The 25,172-nt window shown below is 46.1% G+C and overlaps 2 protein-coding genes and 1 long non-coding RNA gene across 4 annotated transcripts in view; all 3 read left to right on the forward strand.

The window, feature by feature from the left end:
• LOC141005630 (uncharacterized) overlaps nucleotides 1-8,763 on the forward strand; it is a 9,945-nt gene extending 1,182 nt beyond the window's left edge. The window contains exons 2-3 of the long non-coding RNA XR_012179889.1: nucleotides 1-141; nucleotides 7,389-8,763. The exon at nucleotides 1-141 is cut by the window's left edge and continues 6 nt beyond it. This is a non-coding gene — a long non-coding RNA (uncharacterized lncRNA). The remainder of the gene's footprint in view (nucleotides 142-7,388) is intronic.
• Nucleotides 8,764-9,121: 358 nt separating this feature from the next.
• mocs2 (molybdenum cofactor synthesis 2) lies at nucleotides 9,122-12,261 on the forward strand. 2 transcript variants are annotated; one of them, XM_073477549.1, is made up of 5 exons: nucleotides 10,313-10,403; nucleotides 11,077-11,196; nucleotides 11,352-11,508; nucleotides 11,907-12,030; nucleotides 12,123-12,261. In XM_073477549.1, the coding sequence occupies exons 2-5, from the start codon at nucleotides 11,079-11,081 to the stop codon at nucleotides 12,225-12,227; spliced, it is 504 nt and encodes a 167-aa protein (XP_073333650.1). In that variant the 5' UTR covers nucleotides 10,313-10,403; nucleotides 11,077-11,078; the 3' UTR covers nucleotides 12,228-12,261. The 2 variants fall into 2 exon arrangements, with proteins under 2 accessions (XP_073333651.1, XP_073333650.1); XM_073477550.1 differs by lacking the exons at nucleotides 11,352-11,508; nucleotides 11,907-12,030; nucleotides 12,123-12,261 and adding exons at nucleotides 9,122-9,227; nucleotides 10,040-10,164 and having other exon boundaries at nucleotides 10,268-10,403; nucleotides 11,077-11,164.
• Nucleotides 12,262-14,456: 2,195 nt separating this feature from the next.
• ugcg (UDP-glucose ceramide glucosyltransferase) lies at nucleotides 14,457-22,436 on the forward strand. Its single transcript, XM_073478548.1, has 10 exons — nucleotides 14,457-14,867; nucleotides 17,432-17,576; nucleotides 18,525-18,627; nucleotides 18,824-18,925; nucleotides 19,013-19,125; nucleotides 19,511-19,689; nucleotides 19,799-19,885; nucleotides 20,208-20,315; nucleotides 20,993-21,071; nucleotides 21,353-22,436. The coding sequence occupies exons 1-10, from the start codon at nucleotides 14,770-14,772 to the stop codon at nucleotides 21,521-21,523; spliced, it is 1,185 nt and encodes a 394-aa protein (XP_073334649.1). The 5' UTR covers nucleotides 14,457-14,769; the 3' UTR covers nucleotides 21,524-22,436.
• Nucleotides 22,437-25,172: the final 2,736 nt, after the last annotated feature.

Here is a 25,172-nt window from a genome sequence, read left to right on the forward strand (position 1 = left end):
GTCACATCATGTCAACAGTCACACGAGGCTCCTCCCTCGCACACTGATAACAGACTGTTGCTGAAGGACTTCCTGAAGAAACACAGTGAAGACTGAACACGCTCGTCTGCTTCACCTCTCACAGCTCGTTCAGCCTGACAGGTAAGAAGAGCCACATCATTTAAAGCCTTTATAACACAGAACTGAGTGTGTAGCTGGATTATAAACAGTGTGGTTCTTATAATGAAGCTGCTCTGACCCTGACCATGGACCACGTCATGTTTCTGATGCAGGTAATAAATGAATATTGATGAGTGACTGATAAAACACACCAGAATCATTACTTCAGTGTTTACATACGTGTGGTGCAGCTGAGTTTCTATTGGTCGACTGAGAACATCCCTCAGTCTGAGCACAGATGAACTCTGACCAATCGTCAATAGAAGTGAATGGGAGACTAATGGGAATGTCATGTGACCTTTAATTCCCATCATAGCTCCGCCCACCTTCTACCTGAGTGATAATGAGTCAGAACAGTTGAGAACACCTGTGTCAGTGTCACCTGTGTCAGTGTCACCTGTGTCAGTGTCACCTGTGTGAGCATATAGTTTAAATTGTCAATCAATCAATTCTGTGTTACACCTTCAGTCTTACTTCAGCCATACTTTAGTCCCACTACCACTAATTTTTCCCCTCGTTTTGGAATTTGGAACATTATTTTCAGACCATTTGATGAATAAAAAACATATTTTGACGGCAGAAATTTAATTTGGGGTCAGAATGACCCCAGAGGACAACACAAGGGTTAAAAAGAAGTTATTTACTCCCTCAACGTGCGGTCGAGCTCGTGCTAACGCTGTTAGCTCAGCAGCTACGTGAAGACTTCATCTTAGTAAAGAGTTAAACATCTTCTCCTCAGATCAGGTTGATCTCTGTGATCACAGCAGACGAGCTGCATGGAGACATCTGATGTTTAAATCATCTCCAGCTGCTTCAGCTGTTCAGCAGATCGCTGCAACTCTGTTTTACTGTGAAGCTCCAGAAATGTTCTGTGGACTACGAGACTTCACCTGACTTTATATCATCAGGAGGAGATGATGGCTGAGCCTGACTTTATATCATCAGGAGGAGATGATGGCTGAGCCTGACTTTATATCATCAGGAGGAGATGATGACTGAGCCTGACTTTATATCATCAGGAGGAGATGATGGCTGAGCCTGACTTTATATCATCAGGAGGAGATGATGGCTGAGCCTGACTTTATATCATCAGGAGGAGATGATGACTGAGCCTGACTTTATATCATCAGGAGGAGATGATGGCTGAGCCTGACTTTATATCATCAGGAGATGATGGCTGAGCCTGACTTTATATCATCAGGAGGAGACGATGGCTGAGCCTGACTTTATATCATCAGGAGGAGATGATGACTGAGCCTGACTTTATATCATCAGGAGGAGATGATGGCTGAGCCTGACTTTATATCATCAGGAGGAGATGATGGCTGAGCCTGACTTTATATCATCAGGAGGAGACGATGGCTGAGCCTGACTTTATATCATCAGGAGGAGATGATGGCTGAGCCTGACTTTATATCATCAGGAGGAGACGATGGCTGAGCCTGACTTTATATCATCAGGAGGAGATGATGACTGAGCCTGACTTTATATCATCAGGAGGAGACGATGGCTGAGCCTGACTTTATATCATCAGGAGGAGATGATGGCTGAGCCTGACTTTATATCATCAGGAGGAGATGATGGCTGAGCCTGACTTTATATCATCAGGAGGAGATGATGACTGAGCCTGACTTTATATCATCAGGAGGAGGTGATGACTGGATGATAGTTTTTGGGTGAACTGTTCCTTTAAGTTACATGAGAGTTCAACAGGTCGTGTCTGTGCTGCCTTCAGTAATCAAACTGACAACATGAATTTACAGCTTCTATAAAGTAATAAGAGGTCACAGTCCAACGCATCACGCTTCAGTTGGCCTCTCTGGGCTCCAGGGACAAAAAGATAACAGAGATAATAATGAACAGACTTCATGTAGTTTGAGGTGTCAGTACATCCAATACAAAGACAGATGCAGCAGAACCAGGGTGACACAGTCAGAGTGGTACAGGAGCTGCATCTGTTATACATCAACTCCAGTCCATAGAGCGCCTCATTGATGAACTCCTCCAGCGGCAGCGAGCCTGCGGATACCCAGCGGCCCTCGGCCCCGGCGGCGGTTCCTAACGACGTTCCCGGCTCAACCTCCAATCCAACCTGGGCTTGTGTTGTTAAACGCCAGAAAAAGCTCTCTCTGCCCCTCTATGACCCATTCGGTCCCGGTATAAATGATGTCACTCTGGCAAACTTTTTCTCCCCGCTGGCGAAACTTCCCCCTGAGCCAGTCTCTCCCCCTCCAGCACGCAGCGCAGCCCAAACCCGAAAGCGCTCCACGCCACCCAGTATCTCCTCACCCTCGAGTTCAGCATCCTCTCCACCGGCATCTCCGGGCCGCAAAAGACGGCGTCTTTCACCCCTGCGGTCTGCATGGCATCCTCCTGCGGTGCTTGCGTCCCCCTCTCCGTTGCTAGCCGCGGATGAGCACTCCTCCACCTCATCCAGACCACCTGTTGCATTTCCTCCCACACACATGCTGTATCCAAATTCAGGGGCTGCAGCCTTCAAGCCCGGGTCCTTCAGAGACCTTGAAGGCCACATCCACCGCTGTTAAATGGGTCGGTCCAGCCTTCGGAGTGTTTCCTGGTTGCGTCACCAGGTGTTCATGCATTAAAGTCTGTTTTGGTTCAAATCTTTCAAACGTGTACATTTATTTGTGTGTGTACAATGTGTCAAATCTAAATTGAATTATCAACATTACAAAATAAACATGAACCCATTGGTGAATAACAACTATATTTACCACAGCATCACCAGCGTCACGTGTTTTAACTGAAAGTTAAACTTTGGAGGTTTTATAGTCAAGTTTAACATATCTGGCGTTGGACATTCAAATGACTAAAAACCGAGTATAAACCCATTACTTAAATTTAAATGTCATGTCTGCGCCACTTGATGTCGCCATTTTCTCTTCCTTCCTCTTCTGTTTCGGGACTGAGCAGCGGCGCGCAAAGGATCTTGGGATATGTGAGGCCGCGAAGGACAGTAGCGGTGCGTCCTCCTAAACGAGGGTGGGGAAGGCTGCATTTGAAGGAGCCTTTGAACTTGGACGGCCTTCGCGCAGCGTTGTGACGTAATTGGCCTTCAAATGCGCCCTGTGAAGGCTGCAGCCCCTGAATTTGGACACAGCCTCTGTCTTTCAGGTGGTAAAACAACCGATTTTATTGAGCTTATTCCTGCACTCCTTGACCTTCATCCTTCCATCAACACAGTTATAGCTCATACTGGCACAAATGACGTAATGTCTAGGCAATCATCAAAGCTGCACGCGGAGCTGGAGTCCCTGTCCTTCACAATCGAGAGCCTGGGGAGGCGCTGTGTCCTGTCTGGACCAACTCCCACCCTATACGGCAGCTCTGAACGTTTCAGCCGGCTCTTCAACCTACACCTGTGGATGCAAAACTTTTCCTCTGCTACTGGTCTTGGTTTTGTTAACCATTTTGACTCTTTCTGGTCCAGACATGATCATTTTAAATCTGATGGGCTGCATCCAAACAGGAAGGGAAGAAGGAGGCTGACCATGAATTTTATTGATTTTATTGCCTTTTGCTCGAACTGACATTTTTCCCAGCAGGTCCCCACTCAGCGATCTGGCCCAGACTCTTTTAGACCCCCGCCCCTGACCACTCCGGCCCTGCTGGTGCTGGTGCTGGTGCTGGTGCTAGTATCTCCGCTAGAGTCTCTCCTAGTGTTTCTCATAGTATTTACTCTGATGGTTCTCCTATTGGTTGTTCCAGTTCTATTGCAAGCTTCAGTTTCAGCTCTGCCAACAGCTCTTTGACTCCTGTTAGGATCTCTGGGAGGCAGCATGTAGGACCCAATGTGTGCCCTCCACTCAGACCCAGTCCTGTTGCAATTAATATAACAATTAGTATGGCCCCATTCACTAGCCCCATCTTGTGGCCACTTCCACCAGATATTTATCACATAACGACCATTTCAAATAGATACTCTCGGTGTAAAACCCTCTCCTCCTGCACTTCACCACTGTGCTATAACCAGCAACACCCCATCGAAATTCTCTGCTGCCTTTAAAGACACTGTGCTCTTTAGCTTAGATGCACACACTGAAACCTTGTCTGCTGAGAGTCTTTTGGATCTTTTCAATTGTACCTGCACTAACATTTTAGATCTTGTTGCCCCTCTAAGAAGGAAACACTCAAAAGCACCTTCAGAACCATGGCTAAATAACCATCCCCGCTCCTTGAGACGTGCCTGTCGGCAGGCGGAGGGGAGATGGAAAAAGGAGAAGCTTCAAGTGTCGTATGAGATTTTGCAGAGTTGTCTGTCCGACTACCAAGAAGCTGTTAGTGCAAAAACTGCATTTATTTCTCAATTAATCTCCAAAAACTGTCATAGGCCACAGGTATTGTTCAGTGCTTTTAATTCTTTGGCCAATCCGTGTGACGCAGCCACAGTCACACTTTTGTCCATCCTCTGTGATAGATTCTTAAGATTTTTTGCTGAGAAAATATCTGTCCTCAGATCCTCGTTGGCCGGTTCCACTGATCTTGACCCTCATATGGTATCTATGTGCCCAGCAGTGTTGGATCATTTTGAGCCCATCTCACTGGCAGCTCTACAGGGAGCTGTCCTTCATCTCCGCCCTTCTGATAACATTCCCTCTCGCCTGTTGAAGGAGGTTTTTGACACTGTGGGGACATCAATCCTTTCACTGACAAATATGTGTCTTGTGTCTGGTTGTGTTCTTGCTCATTTTAAACATGCTGCTGAGCCCCTGTTAAAAAACAAAAATCTCGATCCCACTGTACTCTCCAACTTTAGGCCCATTTCCAAATTGCCCTTTCTGTCCAAAGTCCTGGAGAAAGTTGTTTAATCGCAGCTTCAAGATTTTTTAGATCATCCATGAAAAATGTCAATCTGGTTTTAAACAGCTTCATAGCACTGAGACAGCTCTTTTAAAGATTTTTAATGATTTGATCTTAGCAGTCGACTCCGGTCACTCGGCAGTCCTCGTTCTCCTCGACTTAACGGCTGCTTTTGACACAGTCGACCACAATATCCTCCTGTCCCGCTTGGAGAGCTATGTTGGGATCAGGGGCACTGCTCTAAAATGGTTTAACTCCTACCTGACGGACAGGACTTTTTCAATTCGCCTGGGAGATTATTCATCTGGACATGCTCCGCTCGTATGTGGTGTCCCCCAGGGTTCAGTTCTGGGCCCCACCCTATTTTCATTATATATGTTGCCCCTAGGTTCTATATTTGAAAAGCACAATGTCTCGTTCCACTGCTTTGCTGATGATGTTCAGACATACATGCCCTTAAAAATCAAAAGCAAAGGTGCATTGCAACCTCTGCTTGATTGTCTGGACGAAGTTAAGTTGTGGCTGTCCTCAAACTTTTTAAAATTAAATGAGAGCAAGACAGAAGTTATTGTGTTTGGCTCCCCGCTGCCATTGGGGGATGAACCTATCCTCAAATATGCTCTATTCTGTGAAAAGTGCACCTGATACTTCTTTTAAATTTGGAAAACAAATTTCCTCTGTGGTCAGCTCAAGCTTCTTCCAATTGAGATTAATAAGCAAAATAAAAGCCTACCTTCCCCCGGGTGACTTAGAGAAAGTGGTACATGCTTTTATTACAAACCGGCTGGACCACTGCAACGCTCTGTATGTGGACCTGGACCAGTCCTCGATCCAACGACTCCAGCTGGTCCAAACTGCGGCCGCTCGCCTTTTAACAGGCACCAGGAAATCTGAGCACATAACCCCAGTGTTGAGGTCTCTCCACTGGCTTCCTGTTTGCCAGAGGATAAGTTTTAAAATTTTATCATTGACTTTCAAGACCATGAATGGCTTGGCTCCCCCTTATCTAGGTGACCTGCTTGTTGCCCACACTCCATGTAGAACATCACGGTCAGCCGACCAATTCCTCCTCAGCAAACCAAAATCTAGACTAAAAACGAGAGGTGATCGAGCCTTTGTGGTCGCTGCTCCAAAACTTTGGGACAACTTGCCACTCTGCATTAGAAGAGCTCCAAATTCAGAAAATGTTAAATCCCTGCTCAAAACCCACCTCTTCTCCCTGGCTTTTAACACTCCTAACTGACTGACTGTTTTATCATGACAGTTCTTATTGTTTCTTATATTTTATGTTTATTTTTTTTGTGCTTTTATCTGATGTATTTAATTGTAATTGTATTTGTTTTTAATGATGAAGCGCCTTGGCTAAAGGTGCTATATAAATAAAGCTTGACTTGACTTGACATCTCGAGCCTCTCCACATCTGCTTTACTCACATCAACACATGCACGAGCTCAGTGTGTCCTCCATGAACATCTTCACAATTAATCAAGTCATCCTCGTCATCACAGCCGGTGGAGACTCTCTATTCACACTAGCTACCTCATAGCTAGTAATGTTATGGGTTATGTTAGCCTCTTAGCTGTCATTAGCCTCCTCGGTCCGTGGTCCAGATCTGGGTCACATAAACGTTGCTATCTGTGAGTGAATTAGTGAGTGTGCAGGATTCTGGCAGAGGTCAGCGGGACACGATGGATGTTAGTCACTTCTTATGTGAGAGGCACATGAAGGAGGGCGCCGCTTAGCCTTGCTAACAGTCTGGCCCGGTGGCCACTCACGGTATTGCAGCAAAAAACAATAATTTCCCCCATAGACTGCAATTATAAAAGAGACGTCTGTAAAACTGTTGACAGAACACCAAGAACTGCAATCAAGTTCGATTATGACTCGTTCTGTTATCAGTTTTTGATCCATGCAGCTTTTATATTTGCGTACGTGCTAGGAGAGCACTTCTCATGGGCGCCGTCTTTCCATCTGATATCTACTTCTATAACTCTATGAGCTCATGTACAAGAACGTACAAACAACATGGAGAACAGCAGTGGAAGCAGAAATGTGTTAAGTTAGTTTGAGATTATGATAACACTTGCTAATGATGCATATTCCATGGTAACTGGTAGTAACAGTATATGTTTCTGTCTTTATGTTAATAAATTATACTTTAATGCTTTGGCTTGAATTGAATTGAAAAAATGCTGTGACGTGCAACAACACTCTGCTGTCACTCTTCAAGTCATTGTTCATATACAAGTGGAAAAAATATTGAGGGTGACGCTACAGTTTGTTAAAATACATTGGGAAAATACCCATAACTTTTACATGTAGTGTAAAGTTTCTACTGGCCAACTGAGAACATCCCCTCAGACGAGATCACCTGTGTCAGTGTCACCTGTCTCTCTTTGTCTCCACAGAGTCTCTGTGATCAGCTGGAAAACTTCAGACTCAACTTGATTGTTTTCTGATCAGAAACACTTCAGTGTGATCAGCTGACACAACTTACTGAAAATGGCCTCTGCTCCAAGAAGAAGATGGAGCAAAGAAATCCCTCCTGATCTGTCTGATTTAATGAACAAACTTATTGAATACGCAGCTGCATTCATCGGAGGATTTTACCTCAGAGAATCAGAGATGAGACGGATTGTCAGAGAGTTTCAGGAGATCTCTGATGAGGTGAGACAGAATTTCTGGAACTTCTGGCGAATTACAGCAAAGTTCAGAATTGCCAGACAGGCAGAAAACCTGGGAAGAGACTTTCGTAAGACTGTTGAACCGCTGAAGGACATCCTGGAAGAAATCAAGACGACGTGTGAAAAGTTGGAGCTGAAATCAGCTGAAGTTCAGGCTGAAAACACTCTGTCAGACATGGAGGAGTTTCACATGATTCTTAAACGAGTGTCTAAACTGAAAGATACGAGTGAAGGAATTAGGTTTGTAGTCTTAGATGTGCTGGCGTTTATAGGTAATCTGCTAGTGCTCATTGCAAGAATTATCATTGCTACTGTGAGCCCTGAAAGGGATAGAGAGTTTACACAGTCCATCATCCAGTCAGCTGATCAGTGTCAGAAGGTCTTTGATAACTTTGATGAGATGAAGAAGGAGCTGAAATCCTTCATAGAAACTAAAGAGTGAGACGGTCAGAAGTGACTGACATCATGTCTCAGCACAGATCAGAGCAGATGTGATCCTGGTGATGTGAACAGACTGAACACTGTCAATGTCGTGTGTGAGGTGATGATGAGGCTCTTCTCTCTGACAGTTATTAGTTATTGTAAGAGCCATATTGATACCTGTAAAGTTTTAGTAGTTTTTTCTTTAAAACATTTTGTAGTGCTCCTTTAAGTACACAGGTGATGACATCACCGCCCCCTATTCAGACAAGGTTAAGCAGCCCAAGGAGCTACACAGTTTTTGACCATATAAAAGAGAAGAATCTTGTAACTTTGTTTTTACGTTTTTTGGTAAAGTTTTTCCTGAACAGAAGTTACTGCCTCAGAAGATTCTTGTGTGTCAAGCTTAAGAGCGAAGAGGACTGCTTAATAGTGGTGGTAAAGTGCACGGAGGAAATATTGCCGCTACAGTTATCATCACAGATTCTGCAGATTGTTTTAATGTAAACATATTTTTTACAGCTGAACGTTTTGTTTCTGTTTTGTCAACATGTTTTCATATTGATTTTATTTCATGTTAATTTTGTGTCTTTTATTGTGATTAATTTCATTCAATGATTTTGTATTTTGTTGATTTATTTCTGTAAAATGTTAAAAAAAAAAATCTGTTTTTGTTTATTTTCTGTTTGTTAATGTTTCACTGTGTAAATATATATCAGATATAAATACAGTGATCAATACACACATTCAATAATAAATCAATAAGACACAATTCAGGTATTGTTTTGGAGTCAGGTGCTGGAGGTGGGGGGAGGAAGAAGAGAAAGAGATGGAGGAGCAGGAGGAGGAGGAGGAGGAGGGGGGAGAGGAGGAGGTTGATATGAAGAAGGCGGAGCATCAAGTCTCGTTCAAATGAACTTTATTTAAATCAAACAGGTTAACATCACATCACATGACGTCGCCACCTGCTGTTCCGCTCCGGGACAGCAGGTGGCGACATCACCTGTAACGTTGGTCTGTATCCGCCAGTGAAACCAAAGAAGAAGAAGAGGAGGCGCGTGAACCGGAAGTGACGGTCAGCAGACCTTTTGGTTAAAGTGTCTCAGATGTCCAGAAGCTGTCACCTTCTTCATGACTGCTCAGGTGAGTGTGACGTAGCGTCAGTGTAGGAACACACCTGAGGACAAACATGGCGGGTGTCAGGAGGTAACATGGTCCGTGGAGCTGAACACCAGACTCCGCTGACGTTTCCCTTCATTTAGCACCGCTTTGCTGTGTCGACCGACGTGACGTCCCGCGAGCAGCCACAGCAAATACACGTGTTTAAAGTGCGTTTGTGTCGGTGCCGTTCAGAACTGTTGGCGCCGAACTCAAGTCAGGTTCTGTTCTGATAAACACATGAAAGATTTATTTATAACTGAGGGGAAAAATATGCGAACAAGGTAGAAAATGTTTAAATTTGAGGACTTCCAAGTGGAGATCTGCGGTAGATAACTACCGTGAGGACCGGCAGGCGGTCCGGACCGGAACCGAAGCACAGACCTGGACCTGTGACTCAGGTCGACCCACCTGGAGTCAGTCACACTGAGTACGAACTGTGATCAGCTGATCAGCATCATCAGCTTCATGATGAGACAGTTTCAGTGTTTGTACAGGATCGATTGACTGATTGATTGACTGATTGATTGATTGATGATATCATCAGTCAGTCTTTATTACAGAAGGGACACAAATAAAAACAGCTGTTGTTTCTGTCAGTAAACATCTGAAGACGTCGCCATGGAAACTGCTTCAGGATAAACAATGAATGTGTTAAAGGAGCAGTTCACCCAGAAACACAGGTCTGCTTCAGGTGTGTGTGTGTGTGTGTGTGTGTGTTGTACTTCCTCAGGTGTGTGTGTGTGTGTGTGTGTGTGTGTGTTGTACTTCCTCAGGTGTGTGTTGTACTTCTTCAGGTGTGTGTGTTGTACTTCGCTAAGAGCGCGGAGCTGACCGGAGTGAAGGAGGAGGAGATCGTTGCCGTGCCGACACCAATCAGCTGCCGGGACCTTTGGAGACTGTTGCTACAGCGACACCCGAGGTACTGTGATGTGTTCACTGACTGTTGGTGTTTAATAAGACTGACGATCATCAGTGTGTGTGTGTGTGTGTGTGTGTGTGTGTGTGTGTGTGTGTGTGCGCAGACTGTCTGTCCTGCAGGATCAGGTGGTCTTGGCGGTGTGTCAGCAGTACGTTGCCATCGGCGACCAGGTGGTGACTCTGGCAGACGGTGACGAGGTCGCCGTGGTGCCGCCGCTCAGCGGAGGATAAACACAGACGGTCAGTTCTCGATCAGAATCAATAGAAATCCTCCTTCCTGTGTCTGTAGAGGAGAAGCTGCTCCAACACCAACACCAGCGGGTCGACACAGGTTTATTAAACACGGGTCGAACCGCTAAAAATCACGTGCTCAACCCGTTCCCACTAACCCTAACCCAGTGACGAAGTGACATCACTTGGTGCGGCGGGAAAGTCGTCAGAATGTAGCGTGTTCAGCCGGGTCGAACGTTCAGATCAGAGCCGAGCCGACAAATAAAAACCCGGGTCCACTGCAGAGTCAACACGTTCCCACTGCACACAAAAGCCCAAACTTATCGGGTTAAAGTGTTACGTCGGCGTGAGCGGCGTGACGTCGGCGTGAGCGGCATGACGTCGGCGTGAGCGGCGTGACGTCGGCGCTGTCGGGCCTTCACTCACAGCGTCACGTGAAGTCCTGGCTTCAGTTCAACATTTCACACTGTGTCGTTCGTGTCTGTTCATCGACTTCGTTTATAATCTGGACGTTATTAATGAATCATTCACCTCGTGTTTGGTCTGAATACCCATAATGCAGTGCAGCGTCACACATCCGTTAGAGTTCGACTGAGTGTTATCGTTTGTTTCCATGTTAGAGAGGTTTCACCGTCACTTCTGATCCGCTCCAATCGGACCTTTAACCTCTGCTCCTCCTCAGAAATGGGCGAGTCGGCGGAGCGGAGAGACGTCTTCAAGCTGAGCCGTGATTGGCTGTCTGTACAGGAAGTGGTCGACGCCGTCAGCTGCTCTTCCTGCGGAGCCATTTCAGTTTTTATTGGTTCATATTTTATTTTTTTACATCAGCAGAAATATTCAGTGATGTTAAAATAAATGTTATTGTTTAAAGTGAAGTGTGTGTGTGTGTGTGTGTGTGTGTGTGTGTGTGTGTATGTATGTGTGTGTGTGTGTGTGTGTGTGTGTGTGTGCGTGCAGGTACGACCCGGGAGGACGAGCTGGATGGCAGGAAGGTGATTGGTCTGGAGTACGAGGCGTACGAGCTCATGGCCCAATCAGAGTTCACCAAGCTGTGCGCTGACATCAGAGAGCGCTGGCCAACCGTGACGCACATCTGTGTCCACCACCGGCTGGGGTGGGATGCTAACGCTAACCGCTATCTGCTGACGCTAACTGCTAATGCTAACTGTGGTAAAGCAGCTGGTTGAACGCAGCCTGTCTGCAGCTAACGATTGTTTTAATTATTGATCGATCTGTTGTGGATGAGCCCAGTTTCCCACAGTGATGGAATGTAACTGAGTACATTTACTCCAGTACTGCACAGTTTGAGGTACTTTACTTGAGTACTTCCGGTCTCTGTTACTTTGTACTTCCACTCCATTTATCTGATCACTTTAGTTACAATAGTAACTAGTTACTCTACAGATGACTCTGTGCTGCTGGTCCAAGTTCAGCTGATGGCTTCTGAGCAGAGCAGATGAAGCGTCAGGTTTCAGGTGGAGCTCAGACTCACCTGTGAACTTCCTCCCTCAGGTGGGTGGAGGTGGGTCAGGCCAGTGTCGCCATGGCGATCTCGTCTCCTCATCGCCACGACAGCCAGCAGGCGATCCAGCACTGCATCAACCAGCTGAAGGCCAACATCCCCATCTGGAAGAAGGTGAGACGCCTCAGAAGGTCCGGACTCGGTCCTGATCGCTATCGATCATAACCTTTGATTATCGATCATAACCTTTGATTATCAATCAACAGGAAGTGTACGACACGCAGGATTCCAGCTGGAAGGAGAACGCCGAGTGTTCGTGGGCGACCGGACACAGACTTCCTGCGGTCACCTCGTCCTCAGAGAGCGTGTGAACATGTGGATCATTAATAAAACACTGATCAATGACGTTCGATTGTGTTTTAATCAATTATCTGTCCGAATGACATCACAGGTCACATGATCTGACTCACCAACAGTACTAATACACAGTGTACAAATATTTACTCTTTATAAAGTACCAGAGTAAAAGTACTTTTCAGTGTTGGCTGGATGAACTTCCTGTTTCCTGCAGATTTAATAATGTTGTTGTCAGCTGCCGTTGTTGAAAAAAGTCAAATGTCTTGTTACAATAATTTGTGTCACACTTTAGTTCAGCATTCATCCAGTTCAGCTGACAGCACTCAGCCACAGAAATGTCAAGGATTTAGTTTGAACTCAGGTGAGTCCTCCAGGATCCTTCACTTAAAATCAACTCTTTTTGTAAAGGAGTTTGGTGCAGTGGAGGCTAAAGGTGATGATGCTACATGTGTCTTTCCAGTAGCTCAGTTAGTTCAACAGGTGCGACTCTGAAATTAATTTAAAACTTTTTAATGCAGAATTATATTAATATTAATTCATTCATGTTTGTCACTTTAATGTTGCAGCTGGTGATTTGTTTTTGTTTCTGAATCTGCAAAGTAACTAAAGTAATCAAGTAAAAGTAGTGGAGTAAAGTTACACAGCTACATTACATGTGCACTTGAGTAAAAGTACTTAGTTACAAACAAGGAACAGCTGCAGTGAGGTGTCCTGGGCTCACTCTGCCCCGGGCTGTGCCTGTCAGGCTGCAGGCAGACTGGAGGTGGTTGGTGCCTGCAGACAGAACTCAGGACATCAAAAGTCTCCTGCTGTTTCTGTACATCAATAAATATTGAACCAGTATTTTAACCTTCGATCAATATTTGTATAAAAAGCAGAATGAAAGTGCTGAAGCTCGGAGCTGTTTGCTGTAAAGAGGAAAAGAACATCAGACACTCAAAGCTTCATGTTTAGTGTTTTAATAATAAATGAAGAGTTAATAATCCAGAGGTTTACATCCAGGAACATTTGTTTGGTTGAGACACCTGAGACTGTCTCACCTGCAGCAGGTGCAGAGCGTCCTGTGTGTCAGGCAGCTGAGTCCATTCAATCATTTCACATTAAACATGAACAAACACTGGCTGAACACGCTCGGCTTAAAGGAGCCGTATGTAAGAAATATAGTTCAAAATAATTAAAAATGTACTAAAAGGATCAACAGAACGACAAGAAACAAGTGTTGATGTCGTGTCCAACATGTCCATGAAGCTAGCATGCTAACCAGCTAGCCCCGGGCCTGAACACCTCCCAAAGCTCCTGTGTTAGCAGCTTAAACACCTGCACACCTGCCGGCTAACTGAGCTAACAAGCTAACAGTAGTTACAGTCATGTCTATCCACAGAATACAGTCAGCAGCAGTTAGCAGCAGTCAGCAGCAGTCAACAGCAGTTAGCAGCAGTTAGCAGCAGTCAGCAGCAGTTAGCAGCAGTTAGCAGCAGTTAGCAGCAGTCAGCAGCAGTTAGCAGCAGTCAGCAGCAGTCAGCAGCAGTTAGCAGCAGTCAGCAGCAGTTAGCAGCAGTCAACAGCAGTCAACAGCAGTCAGCAGCAGTTAGCAGCAGTCAACAGCAGTTAGCAGCAGTCAACAGCAGTTAGCAGCAGTCAGCAGCAGTTAGCAGCAGTCAGCAGCAGTCAGCAGCAGTTAGCAGCAGTCAGCAGCAGTTAGCAGCAGTCAACAGCAGTCAACAGCAGTCAGCAGCAGTTAGCAGCAGTCAACAGCAGTTAGCAGCAGTTAGCAGCAGTCAGCAGCAGTTAGCAGCAGTCAACAGCAGTCAACAGCAGTTAGCAGCAGTCAACAGCAGTCAGCAGCAGTCAACAGCAGTTAGCAGCAGTCAACAGCAGTCAGCAGCAGTTAGCAGCAGTCAACAGCAGTCAGCAGCAGTCAACAGCAGTTAGCAGCAGTCAGCAGCAGTTAGCAGCAGTTAGCAGCAGTCAGCAGCAGTTAGCAGTCCCCTGCTGACTGCTGCCCCCTGTGGCTGGGAGTGTTTTTCTTGCATATCGACCTTTAACGAGTTTAAATTCACGAATCTCAAGTTAAATATTCCGTCTCGTGACTCTTGTCTCTCGTGTCCTCTGCGGTGACACATTAAGAGGTTTAATGAACTCACTGACGACTCTGCAGGTTTAATTAGGCTTTTATTTTGAAGTTGGCCGGAAGTGCCGCGCTCTGTTGCTCCCAGCGTCCCGTGCCTCCGCCGCCCCCCGGTTGGTCAGCTGACCGTCGGCCGGTCTGGTGACTGTCAAACCGCCGCAGCTCGCGCCGTGACCCGGACACCAGCACCGCCAGGCCGAGGCCGGTCTCTGTCCCGTCCCGTCCCCGGAGCTCCTGACACGGGCTGCGTCCTGACGTCCCCCGCTGTTCGCTGACGCCGGATCATCCGCCTCAACAAGCCGAGCTCGTCGCACCAACAGTCGGAGTCAGCTGGCCTCCATCCCGAGCCTCTGTGCCCCGCCGGCCCCGCAGCCCCGCCGGCCCCGCAGCCCCGCCGGCCCCGCAGCCCCGCCGCCCCGCTGAGCGCCATGGCCGCGCTGGACGTCGCCCTGCAGGGACTCGCCGTGTTCGGCTTCATCCTGTTCTTCGTGCTGTGGCTGATGCACTTCATGTCCATCATCTATGTGTGAGTGCCCGCGGAGCTAAGCTAAGCTAACAGCTAACAGCTAGCAGCTAACAGCTAGCTGTCGCTGCTGCTTCCTGTGTTTCCTGTGTTTTCTGTGACACTTTTGTGTTTTATGAGATTAAATATAAAAATAAGATGGGACGAGCTTCTCCGCGGGTTCCTGGATGTCTGGCAGCCGGTAACACCTCCGTGTCTGGCGGTTACATGTTGGGCGTTTTCCTGGTTCCCCGCTAGCCGGCTAGCTTTGGCCGGTTGTTGCGCTCACTCGGGGATCCGTGTGGTTCCGGGACTGAGTGGATTTATTGGTTTGATTACCAGCTGGGACAGTCTGTGACGGGTCTGGACCGGTTTAGTTCTTCGCACAAGTCAGTAACACGTCTCCAAATCGGTTCCGTTACGGTTCGTTAGCGTTAGCCGCATGCATTTCCTGTTTCCCTCTGTTGTCGCCGAACTGCATTTGAAAACCTGTCGATTTAATAATGTTGCGGTCAGCGGCCGTTGTGTAGCGAGGTCGAAAATGGCTAAATGTCTTATTAAAATAACATGTGTCGCACTTCAGTTCGGCTTTATGCAAGTCACCTAACAGCACCAAAACCCAAAGCTTTGGATTAAACTCTGGGTGAGTCCTCCAGGATCCTTCGCTTAAAAGCAGCTCGTTTTGTAAAGGAGTTTGGTGCAGTGGTGACTAAAGGTGATGGGGCAACACGGGATTTTCCAGCAACTGTTTCCAGTTAGTTCAGCAGGTGTGTCTCCTAAAATGCCTCAGAGGATTTTAAACGTTGTCAGCAGCAGGATGTTCAGACATAAAGATGGACCACCAGGTGACCACCAGGTGAACACCAGGTGACCACCAGGTGAACTGAAGGCTCCTTAAACATCATTTAATTTAGTCCTGCTGTCTGTTTGTCAATCCACATTCATTCATTCATTCACACACGTGCACATTTTCCAGGCCTTTAAATACCTTCATGTAATTCTCCGGGGGCCTGAACAGATTAGAGGATTTCCAGAAGTACTCAGGACTTTCAAAGAGCCTCCACATCTTTCCAGTACTTCATAAGCCTGCAGAACTACGAGTCTGTTGTGTGGTTCCAGGTATTACATCATCATCGTTTGTTAATTAAATTCAAAAACTAAAAAATGTGTAAAGCTGAATTTTGTTTCCAGTTTTCAGACACGTTCTCCTGCAGGAACATAAACGCAGGGGGCTGTTGAAGGTGTCTGCATCAGCTGTTTTTCAGTCACACTGACTTATTATAAATGGATCAGAAGCTCAGTCATTGGGCAGGTTTGATGACTCGTCATCCTGCATCCTCAGCACCGTGCACACCTGTGGCTCCTGCTGTGGGGTCGCAGAGAGCTCATGAAGAAATATCTTCTCTGGAAAGTTCTGAGTTTGACTGCAGCTTCATCGTCCGTCATTAATGAAGCTACATACAGAACCAGAATGAGGCCGTGAGTGTGAAGAAGATGGCCTCCTCTTCATACTGTGTGATGCTGATGATGTTTGAGAGAAATGTTGTGGCATCTTGTTCCGGTCGTCTGTTGAACGTCTGATGTGTGTTTACAGCTTCAGGCTGTCGGTCTGTTGTTTCCCTCTGAGACTCAGGCTTATTGTCAGAAAACAGGAGGCTCTGTGCTTTAACATGTTATATTATAAGAGCAGTGTTACGCTTCACACTCCAGTCTGTGGCTGCATCCTGATTATTTTCATTATCACCTCATCTGATTATTTAAGATTATTTAAATGTCAAACGGTGAGAAATCAAAATGTCCTACAGTCACAATTTCCTGAAGCCCAATGAAACATCTCCAGATGTTTTGTGTCAACCAACAGTCCGATAAAGATATTTAGTTTATTGTCATCATGATAAAGAAAAGCAGCAAATTCTCACATTTGAAGAAACCTCGAGAACTTTCAGCCTTTTAGCTTCAAAATGACTTTAAATAAGAATTCAAATACTAAAAAATTCTGAATGGCTAAAAATCCATTCAGCGATCTGATTATCATCAGACTGCCACGACTACCACCTGGCTGCCTTGACTACCACCTGGCTGCCTTGACTACCACCTGGCTGCCTTGACTACCACCTGACTGCCTTGACTACCACCTGGCTGCCACGACTACCACCTGACTGCCACGACTACCACCTGACTGCCTTGACTACCACCTGACTGCCTTGACTACCTCCTGACTGCCTTGACTACCACCTGGCTGCCTTGACTACCTCCTGACTGCCTTGACTACCACCTGGCTGCCTTGACTACCTCCTGACTGCCTTGACTACCACCTGACTGCCTTGACTACCTCCTGACTGCCTTGACTACCACCTGACTGCCTTGACTACCTCCTGACTGCCTTGACTACCACCTGACTGCCTTGACTACCTCCTGACTGCCTTGACTACCACCTGACTGCCTTGACTACCATCCCACATCATATTTTGATATTTTAACACTCTGAGGACAAACAGAAAACACATTCTGAAAGTTTAATAGATACTTCAGATGCTGTGGTTGTGATGTTCATGCATGTTGACCTCTGACCTCTGTGTCTCTTTCAGGCGTCTCCACCTCCACAAGAAAAGGTCAGAGGTCAAACAGCCGTTTGTGCAGATGGCAGGAGTTTCTCTGCTGAAGCCTCTGAAGGGCGTCGACCCGAACCTGATCTCCAACCTGGAGACCTTTTTTACACTCGATTACCCAAAGGTGACACTAACTACCCCCCCACCCTGCCTCTAACCCCCCTGCCTCTAACCCCCTGCCCCTAACCCTAACTACAGCATGGCTACAACCTGACTACAGCCTGACTACAGCCTGACTACAACCTGGAGACCTTTTTTACACTCGATTACCCAAAGGTGACACTAACTACCCCCCCACCCTGCCCCTAACCCCCCTGCCTCTACCCCCCTGCCCCTAACCCTAACTACAGCCTGGCTACAACTGGCTATAGCCTGACTACAGCCTGACTACAGCCTGACTACAGCCTGGCTACAGCCTGGCTACAGCCTGGCTACAACCTGGCTACAACCTGGCTACAGCCTGGCTACAGCCTGGCTACAGCCTGACTACAACCTGGCTACAGCCTGGCTACAACCTGACTACAACCTGACTACAGCCTGACTACAGTCTGGCTACGACCTGGTTACGACCTGATTACAGCCTGACTACAACCTGACTACAGCCTGACTACAGCCTGACTACAGCCTGACTACAGCCCGACTACAGCCCGACTACAGCCCGACTACAGCCCGACTACAGCCCAGCTACAGCCCGGCTACAGCCCGGCTACAGCCCGACTACAGCCCGACTACAGCCCGGCTACAGCCCGGCTACAGCCCGACTACAGCCCGGCTACAGCCCGACTACAGCCCGACTACAGCCCGGCTACAGCCCGACTACAGCCTGACTACAGCCTGGCTACAGCCCGGCTACAGCCCGGCTACAGCCTGACTACAGCCTGACTACAGCCTGACTACAGCCTGAGTCCCTCCAGCTTCCATCCCACTGCCCCACCTTCAGTCAGACCCACAGTCGACCACTTCAGACCTCCTCGACTTGCATCTTACATCCTGGCCCACCAGCCAGGCTCCCGCCCGGAGCTGCAGTCTGACCCTGATCTGCTCACAGTATTTTAACCTTTTTGTTTTTCAGTATGAGATCTTGCTGTGCGTTCAGGATCAGGACGATCCAGCTGTCGACGTCTGTAAAAAGTTGTTGGGCAAATATCCCAACGTGGACGCTCGATTATTCATCGGTGAGCTTCTGTTGTTTGTTTGTTTGTTTGTTTGCTGTCACTCCACTTATTTCATAATAGTTTTACCGTTTACTCTGTTGTGTTCTTTTGTAATAACCAGCTCTTATTTAATGACATGTAACTCACATTTTTAAGTCATTTGTTAGCAGCTAATGTCAGCAGCTAATGCTATCATGTGACTGTCTTTGGTTCTCAGGGGGGAAGAAAGTTGGAATCAACCCCAAGATCAACAACCTGATGCCGGGCTACGAAGGAGCCAAATACGGCCTGGTCTGGATCTGTGACAGCGGCATCAGAGGTCAGTAAACTAAAGGTTTCACTTTAAGACTTGACTTTTGATGCTTATCATTATTGCTAAAGCTAACTCTCTGTGTTTGTGTTGCAGTGAAACCCGACACCCTGACAGATCTGACCAATCAGATGACAGAGAAGGTGGGATTGGTCCATGGGTTGCCATATGTTGCCGACCGACAAGGCTTTGCCGCCACACTGGAGCAGGTAAGGCTAACAGGCTAACATCATGCTAACTCTGCTGATGTGTGGCACACACAATACAAACATTTAGAGATCATATGTAAGTGGAAATGTCGGATAAAATGTCTTTAAATGCTGTTAAGCATTAGCCTCTAAAGCTAACGTGACTCTATTTTCTAGCTATTCCAGATAAATGTTAACATTTTATCACATCTTAGCAGTTTTAGCTCACTAATTAGCTGTTGATACTAACACATGATCACTTTTTAGCTGCCATGCAACAAAAGCTGAATCTGCAATTTTCCGTTCGATTTGTCGTTCCAGATGCTAATGCTAACTGTGCTCTTACTTCTTGAGATAAAGTGTTATTTAGCTTTACTGATGCTAACAGATGCTAACATGTTGTCAGGTGTATTTTGGGACATCCCACCCTCGCTCCTACATCTCGGCTAACGTGACGGGGATCAAGTGTGTGACGGGGATGTCGTGTCTGATGAGGAAGGACGTGTTGGATCAAGCCGGTGGATTGGTCGCGTTTGCTCAGTACATCGCTGAGGATTACTTCATGGCTAAAGCCATCGCTGACAGGTTAGCATGTTAGCATTAGCACCTGTGGTTTGGATGATGTACTTTATGTTTAAAGCAGTTTTTCTTTAAATGCTAAATGAAACTGATTTGTTTCTGTCCGTCTCCTCAGAGGCTGGAGGTTTTCCATGGCGACACAGGTGGCGCTGCAGAACTCTGGGTCGTACTCTATTGGCCAGTTCCAGTCCCGCATGATCAGGTGACCTCAGAACTGTTTTTATTTCTCATATTTAATTAGTTTGATCTTCTCTGTGTCAGTCTGTGATAATACGCATGATGAACATTTATTACTGCGCTTAGATTGTTTTCATGTGACTTTACGTCTTTACAGATGTTCTGACAGTGAACATGTGTTTGTGTAGAAATTTGACATTTTTGGAAAATGTGTGATATTTATAACATTAGGATTATTTATTATTATTATTAAGTGCATGAAGTTAAAGGTGCAGTGAGGTGACTGAATGAAAGTCGTGTGTAGTTTACGTTCGGTCGTATCGAATCTGTTTGTTGAATGTTTTCAGGTGGACGAAGTTGAGGATCAACATGCTTCCTGGCACCGTGCTGGAGCCCGTCTCTGAGTGCTTCCTGGCCAGCCTCATCATTGGCTGGGCTGCTCATTATGTGTTCAGGTACGCAGCCAATCACAGACATCTTAACAGCACGGTGTCGCCATAGAAACGCTGAATGAAGCGTTTGATTCGTTGTTCTGTGCCGTGTAAGAACTGAGCTAACGTTCTGAACAGAGTGAAGCAACATCAGTGTTCAGGTCTACTGAAGTTAGCATGCTAACCAGCTAGCCCGGGCCCGTCCTGTCTCCTGATACCACTTTGACAGTCTGATAGTCTGATGCTGAGCCCAGTCGACCTGCAGTCAGCTAGCAGAGCCACTTAGCTCCGCGGCTAACTGAGCTACTCGCTAACAGCAGCTAGTCGCTACAGCAAAGAGAATACTGAGCAGTAGTTAGCGGTTACGCTGCCCCCTGTAGTTTAGGAGTTGCACTCAAACTGTAGCTGTTGTGTTCTGGATGTGTTCTGTTTGTTTCCGCTCATCCGTTGTGTGTTTTTTCTTAACGTGCAGTGAAATAAATGACGTAGTGAGTTTTGTCAGTGAGGAGCTGAACTCTGCTGCCTCTGCTACACTCAGAGACGATTTCACTTTAAACATGATGGAAACTGTTTGTGTTGATACAAACTAATGAGTGTAGATGTGAGTCTGTAGGATGAAATGTAAACACTGTGTGTGTGTGTGTGTGTGTGTGTGTGTGTGTGTGTGTGTGTGTGTGTGTGTGTGTGTGTGTGTGTTGCAGGTGGGACATGATGGTCTTCTTCATGTGTCACTGTCTCGCCTGGTTTATATCCGACTACATCCAGCTGACTGGAGTTCAGGTACTCCATCAACAACGTGATGCTTTTACTTTGAAAGGCCACACATTACAGGAAGTGATGTTGTTGTCTGCTCCTAACAAAAGTTTTACTGTTTAAACGTGATATTTTATATTTTGTATATTTTTATACTTTTTGTTTTAAATGAAGAAACTTAATATTTTAAACAAAAATGTCTCGAATTACAAAATAAAACAAAAATATTTAACAGATGTAAAATCCGCCGGCTGTCATGTAGTCGGCCTGTGACTGATTGGTTATTGATCGATGACATCATGTCGCAGGGCGGCCCGCTGTGCTTCTCTAAGCTGGACTTCGCCGTGGCGTGGTTCATCAGAGAGTCGATGGCGGTGCAGATCTTCCTGTCGGCTCTGTGGGACCCGACTATCAGCTGGAGGACCGGACGGTACCGGCTGCGCTGCGGCGGCACCGCTGAGGAGATCCTCGACGTCTAGTTACCACGGCAACCAGCTGTACCATCCTCCTCCTCCTGGTGAACAGGAAGAGGAGGAGCCAGAGAAAGAGACTGACGTTAATTTGTTTTTTATGAGACGAACTGAAGAGCGTGTGTGTGTGTGTGTGTGTGTGTGTGTGTGTGTGTGTGTGTGTGTGTGTGTGTGTTTTTAACTATTTATGTTCCTTTTGGTGCTAAACTAAATGATGCCAGAACAAGCCAATGAGAGCGCAGGATGAAAGAAAAATTAAAAAAAACGGGGAGTGACACATCGCACTGAACATCTTTGATCATCAGAGAAACCCAATCAACCAATCAGGAGAGAGGAGTTAAAGTCCTCTCTTGTCATTGGCAGATTTTTTTATTTTCCTCTGAACAGTTTTTTTCAGCTGAACCTGAAGTAACTGAGTACTGAAGAGTAACTGAGTACTGAAGAGTAACTGAGTACTGAAGAGTAACTGTAATCAGAATGTGACCCTCAGTACTCGGCTGTAGTTACATGATGAATCAGCTGTAGTTACTTTACAGTAGTTGTAATTATCACAGATGTTATTTTTGCTTCTAATGAGAAAAAAACGATGAAATAAAGATTGAAAAGTGAAACTAGGAGCTAAAAGAGGCTGAAAGTACAGAAGCTGACTGTACTGAGACACACTGATGATGCTTCATCAAAGAAACCAAACGAGACATTTTCTACTCGTCACGACGTCCATGTTGAATGTTTCCACTGCAGGAACCTTTCAGAACGTCAGCTGTGTGTTAAAGGAAGCAGGAAGTAGGAAGCAGGAAGCAGGAAGCAGGAAGTAGCCGTGCTGCAGACTGAGCTGTTGCAGTCTCGGCGTGAGGACGTTAAACAGAAACACGGCTGACCGGCGGCTTCGCTCTGAATCAGAATAAATAAGTCCAACACTGGACAGATGGCGTCTGTCTGTTCATTCATCACAGCCAATGAACACGCAGGATGACTGTGATGTCATCCGTTTGTCCAAAAACTGAATTTTCTGAGAATTGGAAGAAAATGTCTCGTTTGTTTCTCTGTTGACTCGTCTGTGTTCACGAACTTCAATATAATAATATTGATGAGTGCAGCTGTGAGTCTGAGAAACAATCAGCCAATCAGGAGAGAGCGTGAAGGGGGAGGAGTTTATTCTTCTGTCCCATAAAAACATGAATCTTCAACAGAAGAGTGATGATGATTGGTCAGGATCTCATCAGAACAAAACTGCTTCGTATCTTACAACAAACATCTTCCTTTAATTTGACTAAGTAAAAAATTAATTAATTGAACTAAAGTTTAATAAAACTTTATCGTGATAATAAACAGTTGAGAGCTCAGTGACGTGTAGCTGTGACCCACGGGTCGTAGGGACCAGAACTTTAGCTGCTTCAAAGATCGTTAATGTAATTAAACATGACGAGAGAAGTTCAGCTCGTCGTTACCAAACTAACGAGCCGTTCTGACGCTTACAGCAAACACGTCTTTGTCGTTGCACATGAAACCTGACGATCAAGAGTCTTAACTACAGGAAGTGTGCTGATGTCTGCAGGAAGTGACATCACCGCAGGATCAGTTGAACAAAACTGACATGAACGCAGAAAAACTAACGAGGCCGATTAAATTGGAGGATTTTCGTTGACTAATTAGTTTCCTGATTTTTTAAAGTTTTCTCTTTTAGGATGATTTTTCTTTTTTATCGCTCCCTGACAAAAAAAAACAAGCAGACACACGCGTCTTTAAGAGCCGAGCACTGAGGCAGGTCCAGGTCCAGGTCCAGGTCCAGGACTAGGGCCAGGGCCAGGACCAGGGCCAGGACCAGGGCCAAGACCAGGGCCAGGTCCAGGGCCAGGACCAGGTCCAGGTCCAGGTCCAGGACCAGGACCAGGACCAGGACTAGGGCCAGGGCCAGGGCCAGGGCCAGGACCAGGACCAGGGCCAGGGCCAGGGCCAGGTCCAGGTCCAGGTCCAGGGCCAGGGCCAGGGCCAGGACCAGGGGCAGGGGCAGGGGCAGGGCCAGGGCCAGGGCCAGGGCCAGGGCCAGGGCCAGGACCAGGACCAGGACCAGGACCAGGTCCAGGGCCAGGGCCAGGACCAGGACCAGGACTAGGGCCAGGTCCAGTATTCTGTGACGATGACGGCCGCAACATTTCACGTGATTCACGAAACATCCGATAAAACACCGGACCAAATAAACCAACGTGAAGATTAATAACAATAATTCACATCTCTGAACTTCTTGTTTTGTAAAGTCTAAACACTGTACACTGTGTGTGTGTGTGTGTGTGTGTGTGCGTGCGTGTGCGTGTGTGGACGATCGCAGGTGTTTTTTTAAAGCTGTGTTGCTTTAATGTTAGCATTTAGCTGTTAGCGTAGCCTCGGGGGGTTTGGGTGATGACATCAGCGTGGAGTCGGACGAACCCGTCGCCGTCGTCCAATAGGATCAGTAGGATTCTTGTTTGTTTATTGTTGTTGTTTTTTAAATGACAGTTATCTGCTGTAGTCTGCGAACCGACCAATCACAGTTGAGGATTGTGTCAACACAGGAACAATAAAGTTTTATCCTTTCAAAACTGAACTTTATTGTGTTGTTTGTTGAAACTGTGCCGCCGTCTGATTGGATGGGAGGGTGGTCAGTGGGCTGTGCTGCAGAAACCGAGGACAGTGATTGGTTGTCAGGATTTATTTATTCAGTGATTCATGCTACAACTTCCTGTCACTTTCAGAATAAATGAAAATTCAGCAAACTCGTTTCTGACGTCAGCACGGATAAAAGCCCCGCCCCCCGCTTCATGCACTGGTTGAATATTAAAAATATGTAATAATAATAATAACAACAACAACAGTAAAAGTCCCACAATGCACCACGAGTACTTTACATTCATCAACAGGAGACATTCAGATAGAAAACAGTTGAGTTGAATCTTCTGTTGTCAAAAAACATTAAGAGAAGCAGAGCGACTCGACGGCGTCACGTCAGTGTGTCGTCACGTCATCACGTCACGACGTCGTCACAACGTCACAACCTCCGCTCACATGCTCTGAACGTCACAACGTCGTCTGACGCTTTAAATACATCAAACAGTCATCAGAACATTTATCTGGCGTGTTTTCATGTCTTCACGTTACAAACTGGACTCATCCAGTCACACGTTCATGACGACGTGTTTCACGTGTTCAACGCTTCAAAGTGCAAAATGTAACAACCTCTGTATTTATAATCAAAGCAGGTAGAGAGCAGCATATCACAGAGTAACCGCTAACTGCAGCAGCTAGTTAGCTCAGTTAGCTGTGCAGCTAGTAGTTTGGACTGGGAGCCTAGTGAGTGCTGATGTTTACACTGTTAGTATTGGAGATGTATGTATATATACACACTATATATATATATGTATATATATACACATATATATGTATATATATGTGTATATATATACATATATACATATACAATATATATATATGTGTATATATATACATATATATATATACAATATATATATATATATTGTATGTATGTATATCTATATGAATATACAGTACAGCTCGTTACGTGTCTGTTGTCACATGTATGTGATGTGTTCTTGTATCTACGCTGCTGCTGTGTCATTATTCTTGTAATCACACATTCTGTGTATTGTGACATGAAGTGTTGTCG

The sequence above is a fragment of the Pagrus major genome, chromosome 12, assembly GCF_040436345.1.
Source record: "Pagrus major chromosome 12, Pma_NU_1.0".
Lineage (NCBI taxonomy): Eukaryota > Metazoa > Chordata > Actinopteri > Spariformes > Sparidae > Pagrus > Pagrus major.